Source organism: Pongo abelii, chromosome 19, assembly GCF_028885655.2.
Source record: "Pongo abelii isolate AG06213 chromosome 19, NHGRI_mPonAbe1-v2.0_pri, whole genome shotgun sequence".
Taxonomy (NCBI): domain Eukaryota; kingdom Metazoa; phylum Chordata; class Mammalia; order Primates; family Hominidae; genus Pongo; species Pongo abelii.
In genome coordinates, this window is record NC_072004.2 from 30,912,967 (window position 1) to 30,934,023 (window position 21,057).

At 47.6% G+C, this 21,057-nt stretch overlaps 1 protein-coding gene across 9 annotated transcripts in view; it reads left to right on the forward strand.

The window, feature by feature from the left end:
- LOC129051271 (protein FAM182B-like) overlaps positions 1-20,697 on the forward strand; it is a 124,176-nt gene extending 103,479 nt beyond the window's left edge. Inside the window, exons 1-5 of one of the 9 annotated variants that reach the window (XM_063718533.1) lie at positions 991-1,268; positions 7,604-7,891; positions 12,483-12,582; positions 19,408-19,607; positions 20,556-20,697. In XM_063718533.1, coding sequence (XP_063574603.1) covers positions 1,194-1,268; positions 7,604-7,891; positions 12,483-12,582; positions 19,408-19,607; positions 20,556-20,582 — 690 coding nt within the window. In that variant the 5' untranslated portion in view covers positions 991-1,193 and the 3' untranslated portion in view covers positions 20,583-20,697. Of the gene's footprint in view, positions 1-981; positions 1,269-7,603; positions 7,892-7,933; positions 12,583-19,383 lie in introns of those variants that run through there. The other 8 variants (XM_063718531.1, XM_054536390.2, XM_063718532.1 and 5 more) reach the window with 8 other exon arrangements.
- The last annotated feature ends 360 nt before the right edge of the window (positions 20,698-21,057 follow it).

Genomic DNA, 21,057 nt, shown 5'->3' on the forward strand with positions numbered 1-21,057 from the left:
GCTCCTGGGTGGACTGACTCCCTTGATCTTGTGGCCCAAACGAATGTCAGGGAACCAGAGGGACTGGGCTGGGGCTGGGGCTGGGGCTGGGTCTGTGTCTGGGGCTGGGGCTGGGGCTGGGGCTGGGGCTGGGGCTGGGTGCAGGGGAAGTTGCGTCAGGGCTACCAGGGAGGAGGAGGGTTGGGGGCGGGGCGAATTCTGCAGAAGATTCTTTGCTCCTCTGATAGGCATTGGAAAACCTGGCTTGGGTCAGGCACAGGCCCCCCACCCACCGAGTCCCAGGTGTCCTTTGATTTCCCTTGGCATTGACCGAAAGGTCACTTGTTCCCCCCTTCCACTGGCACATGCCTGGACACCACCGTTTGTTTCGCCGTCTCCCGGTATGCCTCCGGTGACACACGTTCACACCATCTGCTGTGGGATACGCCAGTGCCACGCGTGGTCACATGGTCTCCACCTCGGATTCGCCCCTGTTCCTGCCTGCACGTGTCCTGTAAAGCGCGGTCGGCTTTCCGGAGCCCCAGGGCTTTTAGAAGCGGAGCAGGCCACTGCTCTTTCGAAGGAGGAGGGAGGCAGAGGGCTGATGGATCAGTGAAGTTTCAGCTGACGCTACGCCTTGAGACCTATGGGATCATTCTGCGCTGCAGCGAGGCCCTGCCTGCCTCACCAGATGTGGTGAGCCCAGCCTATCTCACTGGGAGGGGGCCAAAATCGGATCTGAACGGGAGTCCCCAGAACACAGCAGGCGTCCTGAAGCTCCCCTTCCCTCCGTGGAAGTCGGCTCAAGGAGATCCTGAGGGCGGGACTCCTGGGGGTTTGGCCCTGAGACAGGGCACCGGCGGCCCCATCTCCCACGGCGTCCCAAGCTGGACCCCGTATCCACACGCCGCCGCGGCTGCAGCAGGAGCCTCGCTGCAGCCGCGCAGCGGGGGCATTATTTAAAGGGGACGCAGCCTGACTGCCAGGAGCGGAGCGCGAGTCGGTCCAGCCAATGCGCATGCGCGAGGCGCGAGCGGCTTCTGCGGTCACAGTGCTTCCCACGGTTGTCTTAGAAACCCGTCCCTGAGGCTTGGCAGAGCAGGAGTCCTCCGTGGCAGTGCTTGGGTGGCGGGGCTCTGAGGCTCCGGTCTGACCTCTCCACGGGGTCGACGGGAACGTCTCCGGATGCCAGGAGTCGCAAAGGGCCGACCAGGATGAGGAAACCCCAGGCGGAGTCCGGGGGAAGCAGCACGGCATCCCAGCCTCAGGCCTGCCCGGACGCTGTTGGGGTGAGTCTCCCCAAAAGTCGTGCCGCCGTCATCTCGAGGACAGGTCGGCCTGCGTGCCCCTGGGCTCTTCTCTCACCCCAGGGTCGTTCTCGTCGCCAGCAGAACCCCGCAGCCTCAGGGGTTGCCTGGGGGGGGGGTGTGTTTCCATGCCTCTGCTGTATGACTCTGTTTCTGTGTGTGTGTGTGTGCGTGTATGTGTGCGCGCGTGTGTGCGTGTCTCCCATCCTCTCTTCTCTCTCTGTCTCTCAGTCTCTGTGTCTTTCTTTCCCTCTCTCTGTCGGTTAGTGTGTGCGTGCCCCTCTGCGTGTGTGTCTTTGGCTGAATGTGCCCTGTGCAGCACAAGGCGATTTCTGGCATGTCGGCCTGTCTTTGCTGAGCCTCTTTCTGCGTCTCTGCCTGGGTCATGAGGCCGGCTGTCAATCGTTTTCGCCGCCGCGGATCCGCTTTGGGTGTGTGAAGGCCTGGCCCACGTGAGGAGATGCATCGGTCCCGGAGCAATTGAAATCTCATCCCCATCATGAGCTGCCTCTTTTCTAAGATCAACATGACCACACAGCAACCAAGGAAAAGAGCCCCACAGGAGCTCTTTGTCCCGCAGTAGGGAAGCAGGACCACATCAGAGAAGATGGTTGTACCTTTTCACGGCTCTTCTCTGAGAAATGAAGCCACACCACCATACCGTGTAGAAGAAGCAGCCGGGAATGGGAGATGGCAACAATCCCTGTCACTGTCACTGGAACGCTGGCCTCTCTGGACAAGCCACCCTTTTGGAAGCCCTCCCCTTATGCCCGTGGTGGTGGCACGGCGCTGTATCCTGCCGGGGCTCTGGCCTCTGCTCTATCCTCCCTCTTGCTCTGCCTCACCTGTTTCTCAGGGGCCTGGATGCCTCTCGCTCTGGCCCAATGTCTTCAACAAAGATGACTTCCCAGTCCGTCAGGGACACACTTCCTGCAGATCCGTGTCATGATGGTATCTCTCTCCAAACGTCTTTCTGCTTCATTGGGCAGGTCTCATGACCCTGGATTTCTTGGCTTCCATACGTGTCTCAGACAGGGAAGCTTCCTTGTTCTCCATGTTTCCCCTCATGGGTGGGTGGATTGCCTAGAATGAGCGCTAGGCGACCGTGACTGGCCTTGTCTTCTAGGACAGGTGGTGTCGCATTTCCTCTGCACTTCCTGTCTCATTCTTGAGGGACATCCTCTCCTCTGCTCCTGGGTGGACTGACTCCCTTGATCTTGTGGCCCAAACGAATGTCAGGGAACCAGAGGGACTGGGCTGGGGCTGGGGCTGGGGCTGGGTCTGTGTCTGGGGCTGGGGCTGGGGCTGGGGCTGGGGCTGGGTGCAGGGGAAGTTGCGTCAGGGCTACCAGGGAGGAGGAGGGTTGGGGGCGGGGCGAATTCTGCAGAAGATTCTTTGCTCCTCTGATAGGCATTGGAAAACCTGGCTTGGGTCAGGCACAGGCCCCCCACCCACCGAGTCCCAGGTGTTCTTTGATTTCCCTTGGCATTGACCGAAAGGTCACTTGTTCCCCCCTTCCACTGGCACATGCCTGGACACCACCGTTTGTTTCGCCGTCTCCCGGTATGCCTCCGGTGACACACGTTCACACCATCTGCTGTGGGATACGCCAGTGCCACGCGTGGTCACATGGTCTCCACCTCGGATTCGCCCCTGTTCCTGCCTGCACGTGTCCTGTAAAGCGCGGTCGGCTTTCCGGAGCCCCAGGGCTTTTAGAAGCGGAGCAGGCCACTGCTCTTTCGAAGGAGGAGGGAGGCAGAGGGCTGATGGATCAGTGAAGTTTCAGCTGACGCTACGCCTTGAGACCTATGGGATCATTCTGCGCTGCAGCGAGGCCCTGCCTGCCTCACCAGATGTGGTGAGCCCATCCTATCTCACTGGGAGGGGGCCAAAATCGGATCTGAACGGGAGTCCCCAGAACACAGCAGGCGTCCTGAAGCTCCCCCTCCCTCGGTGGAAGTCGCCTTAAGGAGGTCCGGAGGACAGGACTCCTGGGGGTTTGGCCCTGGGACAGGACACTCGCGGCACCCTCTCCCAGGCTGCCCCAAACTGGACCCCGGATCCAGTCGCTGCGGAGGCTTCAATAGGAGCCCCTCTGCTACAGCACAGTTGCCATTGTTTAAAGGAGCAGCAGCCTGACTTCCAGCACCAGAGCTTTAGTCAGCCCAGCCAATGTGCCTCCACAAGGCTCTCCCCGCGTCTCTGCCTGGCTTGTGTGGCCGGTTGTCAGTCATTTTTCCGGCGGCTCCAGTTTAGGTTTGTGAAGGTCCGGATGAAATGGGGAGCTACATCTCTCTAGTAAGAATTTAAATCATCTCCTCACCCTGAGAGGCCTCTTTTCTCGGATTAAGGCCTCCACCCCACAGTCAAGGATAAAAGCCTCACCGGAGAGGTCATTGTCTACCCGCAGGAGCAGTGCGGAGCGACCTGAAAGAAGATGGTTCTCATTCGTGTCTCTCTTTCATTTTCTTGAGAAATCTATCCACAGGGTAACTCAGGTTTTGAGAGGATGGGAACGGGACGTGGCAAGGATCTGTGAGTGCGCAGGCTGTGTTTCACATATCATTAAATATAGTCTAGTGAGGGTTCTGCAGATAGCTGGCGTTTAAGTTTGTTTTATTGAATCAAGGAAAAGAAAAAACGCTGAGAAAATAATGACACATCTTGCCTGCCAACCCATCTGACTGTTATAAATTTAATAGAAATTTTAATTTATCTTCAATTGTAAAGGTCCTTGGCAGTGATACCTAATTTCCTAAGATTGCCTTGCTTCATATTGTATGATTAAGATGTCATGCATATCAGAGTATCTGGAAATTCTTCCCAACGTCCTTGACATAGGTGATTAATCACATTCCCAAAATAACATACCAAAACGAATAACAGAAAATCATTTTAAGTTGTGGTTGCTTCATGCACAAAACATTTCATGTGTGTCTGGCACTCTTCCGGGCACAGATTTCATCTTAACCTAAGTATTGAAATGCTTGTGCCCTTTGATTAATTTTTCTATGTAAATACTTTGATAATAAGCTACATTGAGGCCGGGTGCAGTGGCTCACACCTCTAATCCCAGTTCTTTGGGAGGCTGAGGCCAGTGGATCACAAATTCCGGAGATCAAGACCATCCTGGCCAACATGGTGAAACGCTGTCTCTTCAAATATACAAAGAATTAGCCAGGTGAGGCCAGGCTCTGGCCTATGCCTGTAATTCCACACTTTGGGAGGCTGAGGAGAGTATATCACCTAAGGTCAGGAGTTCGAGACCAGTCTGTCCAACATGGCAAAACCCTGTTTCTAATAAAAATACAAAAAATTAGCCGGGTGTGGTGGCAGGTGCCTGTAATCCCAGCTACTCGGGAGGCTGAGGCAGAAGAATCCCTTGAACCCAGGAGGCGGAGGTTGCATTGAGCTGAGATCATGCCATTGCACCATTGGGCCTGGGTGACAAGAGTGAAACTCTGTCAAAAAAAAAAAAAAAAAACCTGGTCTATACTAAAAATACAAAAATTAGACCCTGAAGGTCACGTCCAAATGAGAAAGACATTGTTTGGCTCAAATAGTCTGACACTAAGGAATAGTGCAGACTGGACAAGTGAGGTGACTGACACCTGTAATCCCAGCACTTTGGGAGGCCGAGGCTGGTGGATTACCCAAGGTCAGGAGTTGGAGACCAGCCTGACCAACATCGTGAAACTCCATCTCTACTAAAAAAAAGTTCATGAAAATTAGCCGGCTATGGTGGTTCATGCCTGTAAATCCCAGCTACTCAGGAGGCTGAGGCAGGAGACTCGCTTGAACCCGGGTGGCAGAGGTTGTGGTGAATGGAGATCACACCACTGCACTCCAGCCTGGCAACAAGAGTGAAACTCTGTCTCAAGAAACAGAATAGTGCAGAGTAAGAGCAGATTTATGTATGTATGTATGTATGTATGTATGTATGCATGTATGTATGTATTTTCAGAGAAGCAGGGAATCTGGAATTTTGGGTGAAATGTCTGTTTCCAGAAGCTGAAAATGCTCTCAAATGGAATATTCAGGCTAGCCTCTATCAAGCTTCTCCTTGTTCTATGTGTGAATAGCATGGGACAGAGGGAACAGTTTGAGCCAAGGCAGGATGGTGGGATGGGACAGATGGCCAGGGCTGCTGCACTGGGGGCCGTAGTGGAGAATTTGGCTGGAAATGCAGATGGGACCAGACCATGAAGAGTCTCAAACACAGACCTGAGGACTCTGACCTTTATCCTGGGGGCGTCAGGAAGCCATGTTATGTGAAGGAACAAGGCTGTTTCTCCCTCAGCACTAGTGCAAGGAAAGGCCAGGGAGGCCCTCAGTGGAAGCTTGCTGCTGGATTTGTTGATGTGCCTTTTCTCCTGCCTGCAGTAGAGTCAGAATGGCCTGGGGTACTGCACACTTCCTGCCAGGAATAGAAGGCCCCACAGCTATAGCACCCCTCTTCCCTTTAGTTCTTTGGAGGGATGAACACACTATTCAGCCTCTCTGAGCCTCAGTTTTCTCATCCATAAAATGAAGACAGTATAGCAACCTCGCAGGTCACAAGGATGTTTTCAAATTTGGTGAGCACAGCATAGCAGGTGTATTTTTGGGTCCTATTATTACATGTGAACCAAGTTGCCTTGTAGAAAAGGCACAGGCTCAGGGGACCTGTGTTTCAATCCCACTATGCCCCTGTAATGCCCACCTCTCAGGTATGATGGAAAGATTAAATTCATGGAGATGATGCCTGTGCAGCATCTGATACCCAGCAGATGCCTAAGAACCTAACCTACCACCCACCTGAGCAAGCACAAGCAGTCCTGCTCCTCCTGCAAGCACTGGGGATGCTGCCAACCACCCACCTTAGAACACTGCTCCTCCTCCCTCTCTGCAGGGGGCATTTTATAGGCCTCAGTCGCTGGGCTTGCTGTCCTCTCACCTGTCACTCAGCGCGGGGCTCAGAGCAGGCATTCTTCACCTTTGCAAGAAGCTTCTCTATGCATCCCTGTCCGCAGGCTTGCTGAGTGCATTCACCTATTGTATTCCTTATAATCAGGACAGAGTTGCTCCCCACTGTGTAGATGAGGAAATGGAGACCTAGAAAGGGAAGGAAAGACCAACACTTTGAGCACCTGCAATGTGCCTGAGGCAATGTACCCATTAGCTCTGCTTCACAGCAGCCCAAGAGGGAGGTATTATTCTTCCCCTGTGTAAATGTGGGTGTTGAGGCTCAGAGAAGGGCAGTGACTTGTCCAAGGTCACATAGCAAGCAACCGTCAGTGCCTGAGGGAAACCCAGGTCTTTCTGACTTCAGAGTGTGGGATTTAGAACAAACATTTCCAACGTGAGATTGACAGATCCACCCCCAGTGCTGTTCCAAGGACCAGATGGGGTCATAAGTGTGTGAGTACCTGACATGGTGCCCAAGGACTGGGAGTAGAAGCAGAATCCCATCCACCTCCACCTAATCATACAGAGAAAAGAGACAGGAGCCCAGGGAGGGCAGTGCTGTGCCCAAGCTGTCAGCAAGCAGTAGGCAGAGCCCAGGACCCTGCTTTCCCGTGCCCATTGCTTCCCAGTTCAGGGCAAGGCCACCTCACCAGGGCCTTTCCCTCTCCTAGAGAGGAACTCCCCAAGTTCCTCTGACCAGGCAGGAGAGTGAATGAGAGCAGAAAATTCCACTTCAGCACACACACGTGGAGCCTGAGGCTGAAAGCTGGAATCCCAGACTTTGACACTCAAGAAGCCACCTCCACACTCTTTCAGCACCTCCACCTGGGACATTCGTGAGCACTTTGCTTCCCTCCCAGGGTAGAGGGGGTGTCCCGGAGACACTGGGGCCCTTAGAAGGCACTATGAGTTGGCAGTGACTCCAGCAGTGTGGTGGGATTGCGGGAGGTGTAGGAAGCAGGGGAAGCAGATCACAGCACTCAGGATGGCCAGAGCTGAAGGCATCAGAGTCCTCTGCCCTTGCTCTGCAAAAAAAAAACCCACAGCATATTCCCCTCCCACTCCACACCTCCCACGGTCAGCAGTCGGTCCCAGAGGAGGAGCAGTGAGGCCTCAGGAGGACAGCAACCACTGCTGGCAAGGCGTTGGTGTTCTCCTGTTGAACTGCACAGGTTGTCAGCATCAGACAAGGTCGCTCTGTGACCATGATGGGTCAAGACAAAGCAAGGTCACTTGGTAGCTATCATGGCTCAGCTCATGCAAAACATGGACAAAAATGACCTCACACCCCCTCCCCTGTGGCTATGTCATGACCACTACCTCCTTGTCAATTGCAGCGTTAGCTTTGGTCTTGTCTTCCTTCCTTCTAGGTAAGATTGGGGAAGATGCCAGGTGATAGAATCCACCCTGCCTCTGACAGCATCCAATCTGGAGCAAAGGCTTCTTTCAACCCTCCCCCAAGCTTCCAATACAAGCCCAAATTCTGGAACAAATCCTTTCCAACACCTCCTTCAGAGAAGCTCCCTGGCTCCAGGCAGTGCTTGCTCCCCTCCCTGCAGCAGGGAGCCCAGCTTGCGAGCTGCAGGTGTGCTCCAGGTGGTCACTGGATGCAGGGTATTGACAGATGGATCCCATCGATACCCCCACTGCATAACCATGTAAGCACATCATCCCCCACTTGCACATGAGGAAACGGAGTTCCGCAGGGTGGAGAAGGGAAGACATAATTTGTCCTTCAAATGCGATACCGGTGAGATGTGAGAGGCAGTACCCCTCATAACTCAGTGAGGCAGTGGGCACACCAGGACCCTCCCAGGAAGTTCGGGTGTGTGGTCGCCCCCATTGCATAGCATGGGCGGGAGTTGGGGAGACCACACATGGGTCTCGCCACCTCTCCACTGGCCCGACCTCCCTGCAGACCCCCGGGACAGAGTCAGCATCTGCTTGCTGGCAGGCCTGGCCACCAGAGGTCTTTGCTTATGTCTAAGGTCCCTGTAGTTGTGGTTCACAGGATGGGGGCTGCTCCTGAGATTCAGCACCACACAGGCACTGCACAGCACTGTGCCATGGTGGTGGGCACTCACTTTCCAGATAGGGCCCATGTTGCCAGCAGGCATGATGCATCATTTACCCGACCCTGAGTGCAATAGGTCATTTTATAGAAAAAAACTTGGGCCAGGCGCGGTGGTTCACACCTGTAATCTCAGCACTTTAGGAGGCCAAGGCGGGCGGATCACAAGGTCAGGAGCTCAAAATACAAAAATTAGCCAGATGTAGTGGTGGGCGCCTGTAGTCCCAGCTACTCGGGAGGCTGAGGCAGAAGAATCGCTTGAACCCAGGAGTCGGAGGTTGCGATGAGCCAAGATCATGCCACTGCACTCCAGCCTAGGTGACAGAGCAAGACTCCATCTCAAAAAAAAAAAAAAAGAAAAGGAAAAATATTTGTAGATGAATGAAGGTGACTCCTTTGAATATTGGAAATGATTTTATTTTAGCCATTGGTCTGGCAGTCATTCTGATGGGGTGACATGTGTCCCTGCCTTAGTCAGCAGAGCACAGGAGTGTGCTACACCTCCCCTCAACTAAGATTCAGCCCATGAGCAGGAACGCCTGTCTTTGTGTCATACCAACAGAGGGGATGTATCTGGTTTCACCATTCACTGCAGAGGCAGAAATTACCCAGAAAGAAGAGATAGTCTGTTCCCAAGAGTGTGTCCTTTTGACTCAGCATGGGGGTCATCTCCCTTCCTTGGCCGGGACCCCCAACCTGAACACAGAGGCAGAGAACATGTGAAGGGCTCCCATTCCCAGGTGGTCCAGGGTACAAGCTCTGAGTCTGTGGTCCTGGTCACTGCCCTTTTCTCCACAGCATGGCTGCCACCATCCTGGGCTGGGGCACAGAGGGGCTTTGCAGAGATCAGCATAACAAAAGCATCAGTGAGATGCTGCAATTGCAAACCGTGATACTTTCGTGGGCTGCCAAGTCAGCCTAAGCTATTTGTTGCTGCACTCAGTGTCCCCAGACAGCTGTGTGGCTGTCACTGCCTCTGGTGTGTCCCTTTTACTTCTCTTCTCTTGTCTGAGCTTCTGTTCTGAACTCTGTCTCTAACTTACAAGAAGTCAAGCTCACTGGATTCTGAGATCTTCAGGGTCAAGGACTGTGTCAGTAGTTCATGTCTCTTTCTAGAGATCACAGCTTAGTATCTGGCACAGAGTAGATACTCAGCCAATGCCAAATGATTCATTTTCCAGAAAGCTGAATTTCATCCATAATCCTAGTCAATGCAAATACATTCTGCCGGTGGTGTGTGTTTGTCCTCTGAAGGCGTTTTCCCAGGCTTTGTAAATACATACAGGCCACTTAGAAATTTGAATGTCAAAGAATAAAGGAGCTTAGAAAGTAAACATTGGAGAAGTGTGGGAGGGTGGTATTATTTGCAAGACATTCCTTGGTCCTTGTGAGTTCTATACACCCTCGATGAGCACCGAGTCTGGGCCAGGCCAGACACCCAGCTGGACCCAGGAGATACTGAGGTGAGTAAAGCCAAAATGCCTCCCTTCAGCAAGAGGCAGGCAGTCACACCAAAGTGATAAAGGCACAAAACCCAGAGGCAGCAGAGGAGAAAGAACTACCTTGTTCCTGGACAGTGTGACCTCAGGGAGAGCTTTGAGAGGAGGACATCTGTGCAGGGCTTGGAAGGATGAACACAAATTTGCCGAGCAGAAAAGGGAGCCAAGGAAATCCCGATGGAGAACAGCTTGGGTGAGAGTGTGAGCCACGGGATTGAGGGGCACAGGCATGGAACTGGAGGAGCAGAAAGAATGAGGAGGTCAGCAGAGGTCAATCACAGAAGGGTTTGAATCCTGGTGAGGGAGCAGTGGGTGCTGCACAAGGGACATGGGCCTGGAGGAGATGCAGTTAGCTCTGAGTGAAGATGGAGCACGCCATCCACTAGGGAACCACAAGATGCAATAGAAATAAGAACCCTGAGAAGCCTGCACAAAGGATGAGAGTCCCAGGGGTAGCACCAAGAAGGTCCCTGTCAGAGGCCAGCTTGGAACGGAGACAGAAAAGACTCTTGAGGGTCTCAGCTGCTGCAAACCTCCTCAACAAATCATATTTTACCTTCAAATATTTGCTAAAGAATACTAACTATTGGAAGAGCAATGGTCCATTGATAATAATTATTCCCTCACTGTACATTTTTTACAATTCTCAAAATGCTCTCGGTCCAGTGTCTCATTGGAACCCCCATATAATCCCATTTTACAAATAGGGAAATGAGGCCCTGTGATGTCACACTGAGGTTTGCAGCAGTTCCAGGATAGAAAATAGGGAGCACTTTCATCTCAGCCCTGGGTATGAGTCTCAAAGTTCCTTTTCTGGGAGGGGGTCCTTGAGGCCACCCAGCAGTCCATAGTCCAAGTCTTATTCTTCCTCCTTGGGCTTCTCCACACCTGTGTTCAAAGCCTCCTTCTCCTCCTTTGTTCTCAGGTACCACTACCAGCTATTGGGCAGGGAGACCTCCTGCTGCTGCCCATCCTAGGGTGCATCCTCCAACATGGGTGCATTGTGGTTCAGCCAGCACCTACACTACCTGCAGCCCAGGGCTCCTGTGGTGGGCCTGAGGTTCCTCCCTATCAAATGGAGATGTGCTGGGGTTGCTGCCTTTGCTGAAGCCCATGTCCAGGTCATCTTCGGGGTGGCCCAGGGTACAGGGCTCTGGGGACAGGCCAGAGGGCTGCAGGGGCAAAAACCAAGAGGATGAGGGGATCTCTGAGTCAGACCACCTGGATTTGCATCCCAGAGACTAGCTGAAAGGCCTGGGGTGGACTGGTTCACCTCTCTGGGCATCAGTTTCCCTGTAAAGTGGGAGGTATAACAGATTCACTCCTACAGTTGTCTCTGAGCTTTACAGCAGGTAATGTGTGCAAAGTAGTTCGCACAATGCCTGGCACATGGTAGGTGATAATAAACAGGGTTACTATGATATCATCATCTGAGCTAGGTCACTCATGCACTTCTTCAATGCTTCAGGGTTCCCCTCCATCCCTCACACGGTAGCAGCAAGTGAAAGGGCTGCCCCTGGCCTTGAGGAGCTCACATCTTCTCATTTCACAGGGGTCTCCGTCCAGTGACCACACACGCCTGGCATGCAATAGGCGCCTCATCCACATCTGGTGAAAGAGTGGAAAGCAGGTCATTATCATGTATTGTTTGGCACAGAATCTGCAGTAGGGGACAGAGAAGTGAGTGACTGTAGTTGTGCTCACCAGTTCCTGTCCCTGAATTTTCAGGGATCAAGAGGCCTTAGCAAGTCTAGTACCAGGGAGTGGGCACTGTGTGGTGGGGCAGGAGGCAGGTCCTGAGAAAGGCAGTGAGGTGAGGAGAGGAGCTCTGCCTTTGAGGTCTGGGAGATCCTTCACCAGGACCTCACCAAAGGCCCCGGGCAGGTCATCCCTCCTCCCAGAATCTCTCTATGCTCTTCTGTATAATGGGGCTAGCCTGGAAGAGATACTTGCACAACCATGTTCAGAGCAGCATCATCCACAATAACCAAAAGATGGAAGCAACCCAAGTGCCCATGGATGGATGGATGGATCAACAAAATGCTGTCTATGCATACAGTGGAATAGTGTTCAGCCTTGAAAAGGAAGGAGATTCTGATGCCTGCTGCATCAAGAATGAACCTTGAGGACATTAGGCTGAGCAAAAGAAGCCAGACCAAAAAGGCAAATGCTGTATTATTCCACTTTTCCAAGGCACCTAGAGTAGTCAAATCCATAGAGACAGACAGGAGAATGGTGGCTACCAGGTCCTGGGGAGGGTGGTGATTGGGGAGTTGTTGTTAAATGAGTTACAGAATTGTAGTTTTACAAGATGAAAAGCATTCTTGAAATTGGTTGCACAACATTGTGAATGTAGTGCCACTGAAATGTAAACTTAAACATAGTTAGACAGTAAATTTTAGTTTATTTTACCACAGTTTTAATAATGGGGTAGTTATGCCTGTCTTCTTGTGTTGCTGTAGGATTTCATGAGATAACATATAAGGAACCACCCAGCATGTTGCCTGGCACATAGTAACTGCTCAATAAATCACAACTGGATGCTATTGAAGATAAAGTTACCTGACTTCTCTGAGGCTTGCTCTCTTCAGCTGAAAATTCTCCCAAAATATATTAGATGAGACCCTACTGTATTATACTGGGTTCATAAATACCACTCCCCCTTTTCCCTTCCCACAGAGTGCAGTGAATAGAAGACACTTCTCTGCACCCCAAAAGCTCCATGCTGATTGCGAGAAGGAAATGCTGGATGGAGGGGTTCCTGGAACTACTGTGAGGGGTGAGCTTTCCCCAGATGTCTAGAAATGAGGCAGAGGCCCGACATCTTCCACCCCCACTAAGGTTACCTTGCAGTTCCCAGCTGGCTCTATACTTCCTAGAAACTGCCACTTTTCTGCCTCCGTTACCTAATAGCCCAGTCAGCACCATTATCATCATCACCATGATCGCCATCACCATCCTTACAATCACCAACACTATCATCATCGCCATCACCATTCTTACCCTCACCATTCTCACCATCATCAACACCAGCGTCTTCACCATAACTATCACTATCGTTATCACCACCTTCACCATCACCATCCTCACCATAATAATTATTGTCACCCTCCCCATCCTCATAATCATAATCATTATCAACATTACCATCACTATCATCGTCACTATCACCATTCTCACCATCATCATCCTCATCATCATCACCATTATCCTCACCATAACTATCGCTGTTATCATCACCACCTTCGCCATCACCATCCTTATCATCACCATCACAATCACCACCATCACCATTCTCACCATCACCATGTTCACCTTTACCATTCTCACCATCATCATCACCTTCATCATCCTCAACGTAACTATCACTTCATTATCACCACCTCCACCTTCACCATCACCATCCTCACCATCATCATCACCACCATCACAATGATCCTTGCTACATGGAACCATGCATTCTGGGTAGGAGGGCTCTTGGGTCAGGGCATCTAACACATCTCATAGGATAGAAACCCAGCCCCTTAGGGTCTCACAGTTGGTGAAGTAACTGATTCTTGTGAGGTCATGTTCCTCTGGGTGATGTGGGATGTCACAAGACCAATAAATATGGGCTGAAGCCCATCACATCACTTCTTTTTTTTGTAAAATAAGCTCCATCATCAGTAGTAGTTGTATGATAGCAGAGAATAAGAACTCAGCAAATGTAAATAATTTGATGCTATGAGAAGCATATGAAGCGGAGTCCATATTCCGATATGCATCTTTCCAATGATGGCAATTCTTTACCACTTCCATGAAGGAAAGGAGAAAATATTATTACAACATTACCAGAAATCTGTCTGGTCTAGGCAAGGCAGTTCCTCTTTCCAGGGTCTCAGCATTGCTCATTGTCAGCAGTCAGGGCACTCATCTGGGCAGTAGGCAGCACTGCTGCAGGGAAGTTCATGTTATTGGAAACATGTAGCATCTTCTCCTGCTACCATCGCCACATTGTCCATGAAACCACTGGGCAAACGATGGAATCTGGGAAAAGTTCTCATAACCAGAACATAATCATCCATATCAGGATATCAGCATCCACCCAACACTACTGTCCAATCAACAGAAGCTATAATCTCATCCAAATTTTCTCATTTGTGCCCTAAATACATTTTTTTTGAACTTTGTAATCCAGGATCCAATCCAGGAGTTCCCATTGCATTAATTGTCATGTCTCTTAAGCTCCTTCAACTTCAAACAGTTCCTCTGTTTTGCCCTATTTTTCATAACCTTAAGAGTTTTAAAGAGCATAAGCATTTATTAAGGATATGTTCACCTTTTTCCATCTGATGTGTTTCCACATCCAGACTTAGGTCATGTATCTTTCACAAGAAAACCACAGAAATACTGCTGTGGTCTTCCTAGGACATCACAGCAGGAGGCACATGATCAAGTTTGTGCCAGATTTCTCCACCACAAAGTCATCATTCTTCCAACTGTAATTGAGAAGTATTTCATATGAAGATATTAATTACACATACACATTAATGTATACTTATATGTAAAATATATACAAAATATTATTTCAATGTCTAACCAATATAGAAGTTATTAATTAGATATGTTTAATTTTATTTCCTACTAAGTCTTCAAAATCTGGTGTGTGTTTTACCCTGACAGCACATCTCAGTCCAGCCTAGCCACATTTCAAGTGCTCGATATTCACATGGCTGTGGCTACCATATTTGTCAGGGCAGCACTAAGCACTAAAGAACTTCTTCCTAGGAGAAGTTCTAAGCTTTCAAAATGTTTGGCAAATACATTTTATAAAATTCTTCAGAATCCATAAATAGGCAATTACACATTCAGTAAGCCATAGAATCCAACATGACATTAAAAATGAATCCCTCAACAAAAAAGAAGGTAGGCAAAATTTTCTTCAGACCAAATGGACAAATCGATTATGATTACCTAACATGCCCATTATTACTTATTAACATCCTTCATTAATACCCCCAAACCCCATCAACAGGTAAATGAATAAATGCATTCAAGCCTATCTGAACAATGTCCCAATTTCTTACCATTCTTACTTCTTTTGCAAGCAGAAAAGACTCAGTATTAGCAAAGACTATTCAGATAGTTTGTTCTTATGCCAGTAGTTGTAATTTCCTGGAGGTCTATGTGATATCAATTATGTACTTCAATACCTCTCACAAGTACTTTTCCTGTTTGGCCATTTTCTGCAGTATATCCATGCTCCCATTTTCTCTATTCTTCTATTTCTATCCTAGACTTTTCTTTCATCCTATAATTCTTTATCCGAAAAATATTAATTTAAGGATAACATCACAAAATAGTGTATTTCTTCAGATGATACTTCAAATTGATACCTAATATACAGAAATGACTATCATGGACATAACCCACAACATGTGAAATGTATGGCTCATTCTACTGACATTATAAAGGAAATTTAATGACAACTGAATTTCTAGTCATTTTCCACCCAACCAGTTGCTTATAAAATGGCAAGGAATTGTAGGTATGTACAGAGTGGCTATTTTTTGGTGGGGTGTTCAGCAACTCTCCTCTTGAGAGCCCCCCTTTTCTTTGAGGACCATTTCAATGAGCACCAACTGGGCCTGACCCAACCTACCAGCCCCAGCCCTAGAGGTGATCATGATGCCCAGCTCTGGCAAAAGACTCTACCCTTGGATCATAGCAACTGTTTCAGTACTTTTTTTTTTGGAATCATCAGGAAGGACTCTTGCTTTTTCTACCACTGTGGTCTATGAGGACAAAGTAAAGTGGGTTATTTGTCACACTATCTCTTGCTACAGAGAGAGAAGAGAGTCATCTTCAGAAGGAAAAAATGAGGCTAAAACAAAAGGAAAAGTGTCGAGAGAAAGAAGGAGAACATTTCTTGACGATTTTATATAAGCCTCTGGGTCCAGCTATGCATGACAGCGACTTGGGTTAAAGCTCTGTCACTTATAGGACCATTGACTTAAATATAAAATAAAGTATTGAAAGCTTTGAACTTTTAGATGAAAATACAGAAAAAAAATCTTTGTAATATTCAATTAATCAAAAATGTCTTAGATGAAGCCCCAAAAACCAAATGCACAAGAACAATTAATAAATTGGACCCCATCAATATTAAGAGCATCTGCTGTTTGAAAGATAGTGTTATGAGAACAAAAAGAAAACTCAAGGGGAAAATACTGGCAAGTCTCATATCTAATAAGGGATTTGAATCCAGAGTACATAAAGAAACTATTAAAATTTAATAATGAGAAAATAAGCAAAGAAAAAAACAAAAAAGGAAGAAGCAAAAAAAAATGTGAACATACACTTTACCAAATATATACAGATGGCATGTAAGTACATAAAGAGATACTACATATTATTAGGCATTATGGAACCACAATAAAATACTATTGTACACACATGAAAATGTCTAAAATTTTAAAAGAAGGCCCATACAAAGTATTGGCAAGAGTGTGGAATTCTTATATACTGCTGATAAAAATATAAAATGGTTCAACCATTTTGACAAACATTTTGATGGTCTATTAAAACTAAACCTAAACCTATTAGCTATTACACTCCTAATATTTACTCAAAGTTATAAGAACTTGTGTATATGAATGTTCATTGCAAATGTATTTGTGTAAGTTCCAAACTGGAAGCAATGCAAAAACCCACCAACAGGCAAATGGATATATAAGTTGCGACCGATCTGCACAATAGAATACTACTCAGTAATAAGATTAATGACCCATTGATGCCTGCAATATAGCTGAATCTCAAAATAATTATGTTGTGTGAAAGATGCCAGACCCCTCCAAAAAGGGGTCCATACTACACTTCATTTATATAAATGTCTAGACAAGGCAAACTCTTTTATAGTGACAGATTGGTGATTGTCAGGGAGAGTGGTAAGTAGGAAGATACAGAAAGTTTGGGATTATAAAAGGGCAAGGGGAAACTTTTATGAGTGCTGGATATGTTCATTATTTTTATTTTGGTGATGGATTTGCAAGTACATATAAAAAATAACACGCAATGGAAGTAGAAACAGTATTTTTGTTTCTTTCTTAAAAAAGCACAATTGACTTACTAATGCGATGTGTGTGCCTGTTGGGCACAAAGCACAACTTTTCAAATCTTAAAATCGGACTGGATCTCAACCACTGGACCTTATTCCTATTGCACACTGACTTTAGCACAATACTTCCTTTCAACGCGGTAATTAACAACACCCACCTTAAAGGTAAAGAAATGCACTTCTAACTACTTTTGAAACTATGAACTGCCTCAGGCTAGTAGTTCTTAAGGTCTGCAGCAAATGTTGCTTTGTTTCCCTCAAAAATATACAGCCTGGGCAACATGGCAAAACCCCGTCTCTACTAAAATTACCAAACTTAGCCAGGCATGGTGGTGCTTGCCTGTTGTCCCATCTACTCAGGGAGGCAGAGGCTGCAGTGAGCCTAGACCTCACCACTCCACTCCAGCCTGGGGGACAGAGTGAGACCCCCATCTCAAACACACACACACACATACACATACTCACACGCTATCCGCTGCTGCCCCTGTCAGTTAAACACAGCATCTTAGAGCACCTCAGCACACAGTGTGAGAGAAGTGGTCCTAAACACTTCAATTAAAAGTGAAACATCTCTGGCTGGATTTTTAGAATATTCACTTTTTAATGTTTTATATTATATTTAATTTTTATGTTTTAATTAATTTATCTGAATACAATAATCCAGACATTTGGAAGTAAAACAATGGAAAACATGCCTGCAAACACTAATCAGCACAAAGCTCATGTTGCTATGTTATTATTGACAGTTTAGACTTAAGCCAAGAAATATTGCTAAGATAAAAAAGATTTTACGATGTCAGTCACCAGAAAAGTATGCCAATTTTAAATATGTCTAAATATAAAATATCCCTTCAAATTATTTACTACAGAAACTGATATAACTAAAAGAAACATGGACTAATCTACAATATAGATTTTAACATACCTTTCAATTACCGATGGAACCAACAGAAAAAAATCCATAAGAGAAAGGGAGATTTGATGAACGCAATGAACAAACTTGACATAAACTGACATATACAGAACGGGACACTCAACAACTACTGAATACACGTCCTTTTCCAGTGCACGTATCATATTTACCAACATAGATTATATGTTGGAATTTAAAGGGACTCATCAGTCATGGCATTTTGCCTAAACTTGTCTGGCCTTCAACAGGGTTCAAATACAGTTAAATTCTTATTTCATCTAAAGAGTCCTATCCTTTTTTTGGAAATTTTACCGCAACAATCTAAGTTTGCATAACAACTGAACCCAGCCCTTGGAACTTGAAGTTTATCCTAGCCAAAGGCAGATTAAACTGTCTAAGTAATAATGTCCTTCAAATTGTTGTCCCCTGCTCCAGTAACGGACTATAGCTCCAAGAAGCTAACAGACTGTTTGTCCTTCATGGTATACATTCTATGTTACATCAAAACACAGTATAAAGCCTTGAAATCAGCAGCAGAGAGAAAAAGATCAACAACCATCTAGCTGTGACCTCACTACATCGTAATTACGCTTTTAGCTGACTCCTTTACTTGATTCCTAACTGCTTATTTCTGGCAGGGTAGCACTAATCCCTGACCAAGCTGACCTTTTAAGAAGTGAGCAGAATGAAAAGACTCTACCACCAGTGATCAGTTTAACAAGCTGCAACACTGGTCAATGGCTGCAACTCTAGTCACTGGCTGCAACTCTAGTCACTGGCTGCAACTCATATTGTGGGTTTTAAGAGCTCAGAATTAACATGGAAATACTATTGACTCCAAAAGAAACCCAGAAATCTCTGGGAATCCAGCAAAGATAGAAAGGGTCCTCTCAATAGTCACCACTCACACTTTGCTTTGTTTTGGTAATTATTTTATTACATACAGAGAGTATCAAAAAAGTATGCCTTTTCCTCATTGTTAATGCTAACCCTAAAATGGTAAGGCTCTTGCAAGTTGAAACCCCCAGGCTCTCACTGGCCCTTCAACAGAAGGCAGTGAAGTCACCTGCAAGAGTGATCACCCAAAAGCTTCCAGGCTGGACAAGTTGGGACTCAGTTCTTTCAGTTCCCAAATTCACAGTTCTCTTGGGATATGGTTTTTTATGGAGCTCCTGAAGATGAGAAATTCCACCCAGGAAATTCTGTTTATAAAAATTACTCACATCTAATTATCTCAGGAGACATTAACACAGCAATGTTGAAAATTTTCCATTAATTGTTAATCCATGGAGAAAAACTGGACAATTATTTTTTAAAATATGGAAAGCTTCATATAATACAAATTATACTACCACATGTGATTCAACTTCTATTCATTAATGCCAGAGAAGTTAATAATTACGAATTGCCAGTGGTTGAAAAAAAAAAATCATTCATCATTGGAGAAGTCCAGAAGGTTTAAAAGAGATAAGAATTAGTTTTTGGCTTTGGGGCTTTTTACGCTTTCCAAAAGATTTTGCTCTTTTTGCTCATGGCTTTTTCTCTCTCTCTCTCTTTCTTTCTGATTTCAGTTTCTTTTGATCTCTCCTGCTTAGAAATGGTGAAAGAACTTTGGATGTGGAACGTGGAGGAGGAACACGAAGTGAGGATCTGCACTTGGGATGCTCAACACTGCGGATGCCCAGCAAAGGCACTGCCCGGTCCACCTCCCGGAGGGGTCTCTGTGCCTCAGTCGGCATCGCAGCTGATGGTGAAACTTTTGGTGTGGCAGAAGAGTGTCCACAAACTTTGGAAGGTATCCGCTGCATCCTCCATGGCAGTGTATGCCTGCCGAGGGCGATCTTCTCGGGGAGCGGAAAGTCTCGTTGGTGGGCCAGGGCTGGCTGGCTGGAGCCACTTGGGCGGCGCAGCCCTGGCGGAGGTTCAGGCGGCCCCGGTGTCGCAAGCGGCTGTGAGTGATGCCTCTTTGGGGCCGGAGGGGTCCCAGGAAGGCTGCAGACCAGGGCTGAACAGCGGGCAGCATGGTGGACGCGATGGAAGGTGACCGGGTTCGCAGCGCCAGGGGGCCCAGCAGACCCCGAGCCCGGGCATCCCGCATCGCCAGCAGCACCGCGGGGAGGCCTGGCGCTGGTGACGCGGCGGCCACTGCACGAGGCCCACGACCCAGTCCCAGAGGCCAGCCCATCGTCAGCTAACATCAGGAACCCTGGGCCAGCTGAGGCCCGGGCCCCAGGGGCAAGACAAAGGGCAGAGGCTCCGCAGGCGGGGCCAAGAGCCGGCAGCGCAGGCCTGGCTCCACCGCCGCGGAGCTCGCAGGGCGCAGCAGGCACCGGGCAGCAACCAAGGCTTCCAGAGGAGGCTGTGCACCCCCGCAAAGGCTCCTGCCCGGCGTCCAGCCTCTCCGCGGGGACTCCACGTGCAACACCTCCTCATTGTCCTTGTCTAGGGCCGAGACAAGGTCCTCGCTCCCATGGCGCGACTCCGGGGGCGCAGGAGCCTAGGCTGAGCAGGTGGAGTAGGGTGAGCACCGCCAAGAACCCAACGAGAGTGGCGCCCCAGGGCGGCACAGGAGGCCGCATTTAACGTGTCAATCATCTCAAAGATTTTATGACATCTTCTTTTTTGACATCTTATAATATCTATAATGTTTATTATATCTTGTGATATAATTATTAACACCACTTCATTGTGATTATTATGATTATTTTTATACCAACAAATCTTCAATTATTAATATTCCCAGTTGCTAAAGAAAAATGAAAACGACTAGTTTTGAAAGCCTTACTTCTGCCAATGGAAGCACATTCCAGCATGTCGCCAATGCAATCCACTTTCCACCACTTTCAGAAGAAACCTTACTGCAAAATTATACTATCCTACCCTTATATACTTTGTGTGTGTGTGTACTTGTATGTATGTACATTATATATGTAATATATATATATATATATATAAAGTATGCCAGAGATGAACAAGTATTAGAAAATTAAATGCACACAGGTCATGTCAGTGCTATGTATAATGTGGTGTACTAAGTATAGATGTTCAACAGTGTGGAATATAGGCTGGAACAAGACTTCTAGTCTTAAGCAATTCTTTCTAGGTTCAGTCTCTGGAAATAATGCTCTGTATCAAATGTGCGAGGAAACTAATGGGTTTTAAAGACTATTCTATGTCAACTATAACATTTCATTTGGGGATTTCTGTCCCTTATAATATCTACCTCATTTTGGATGGATTCCTTG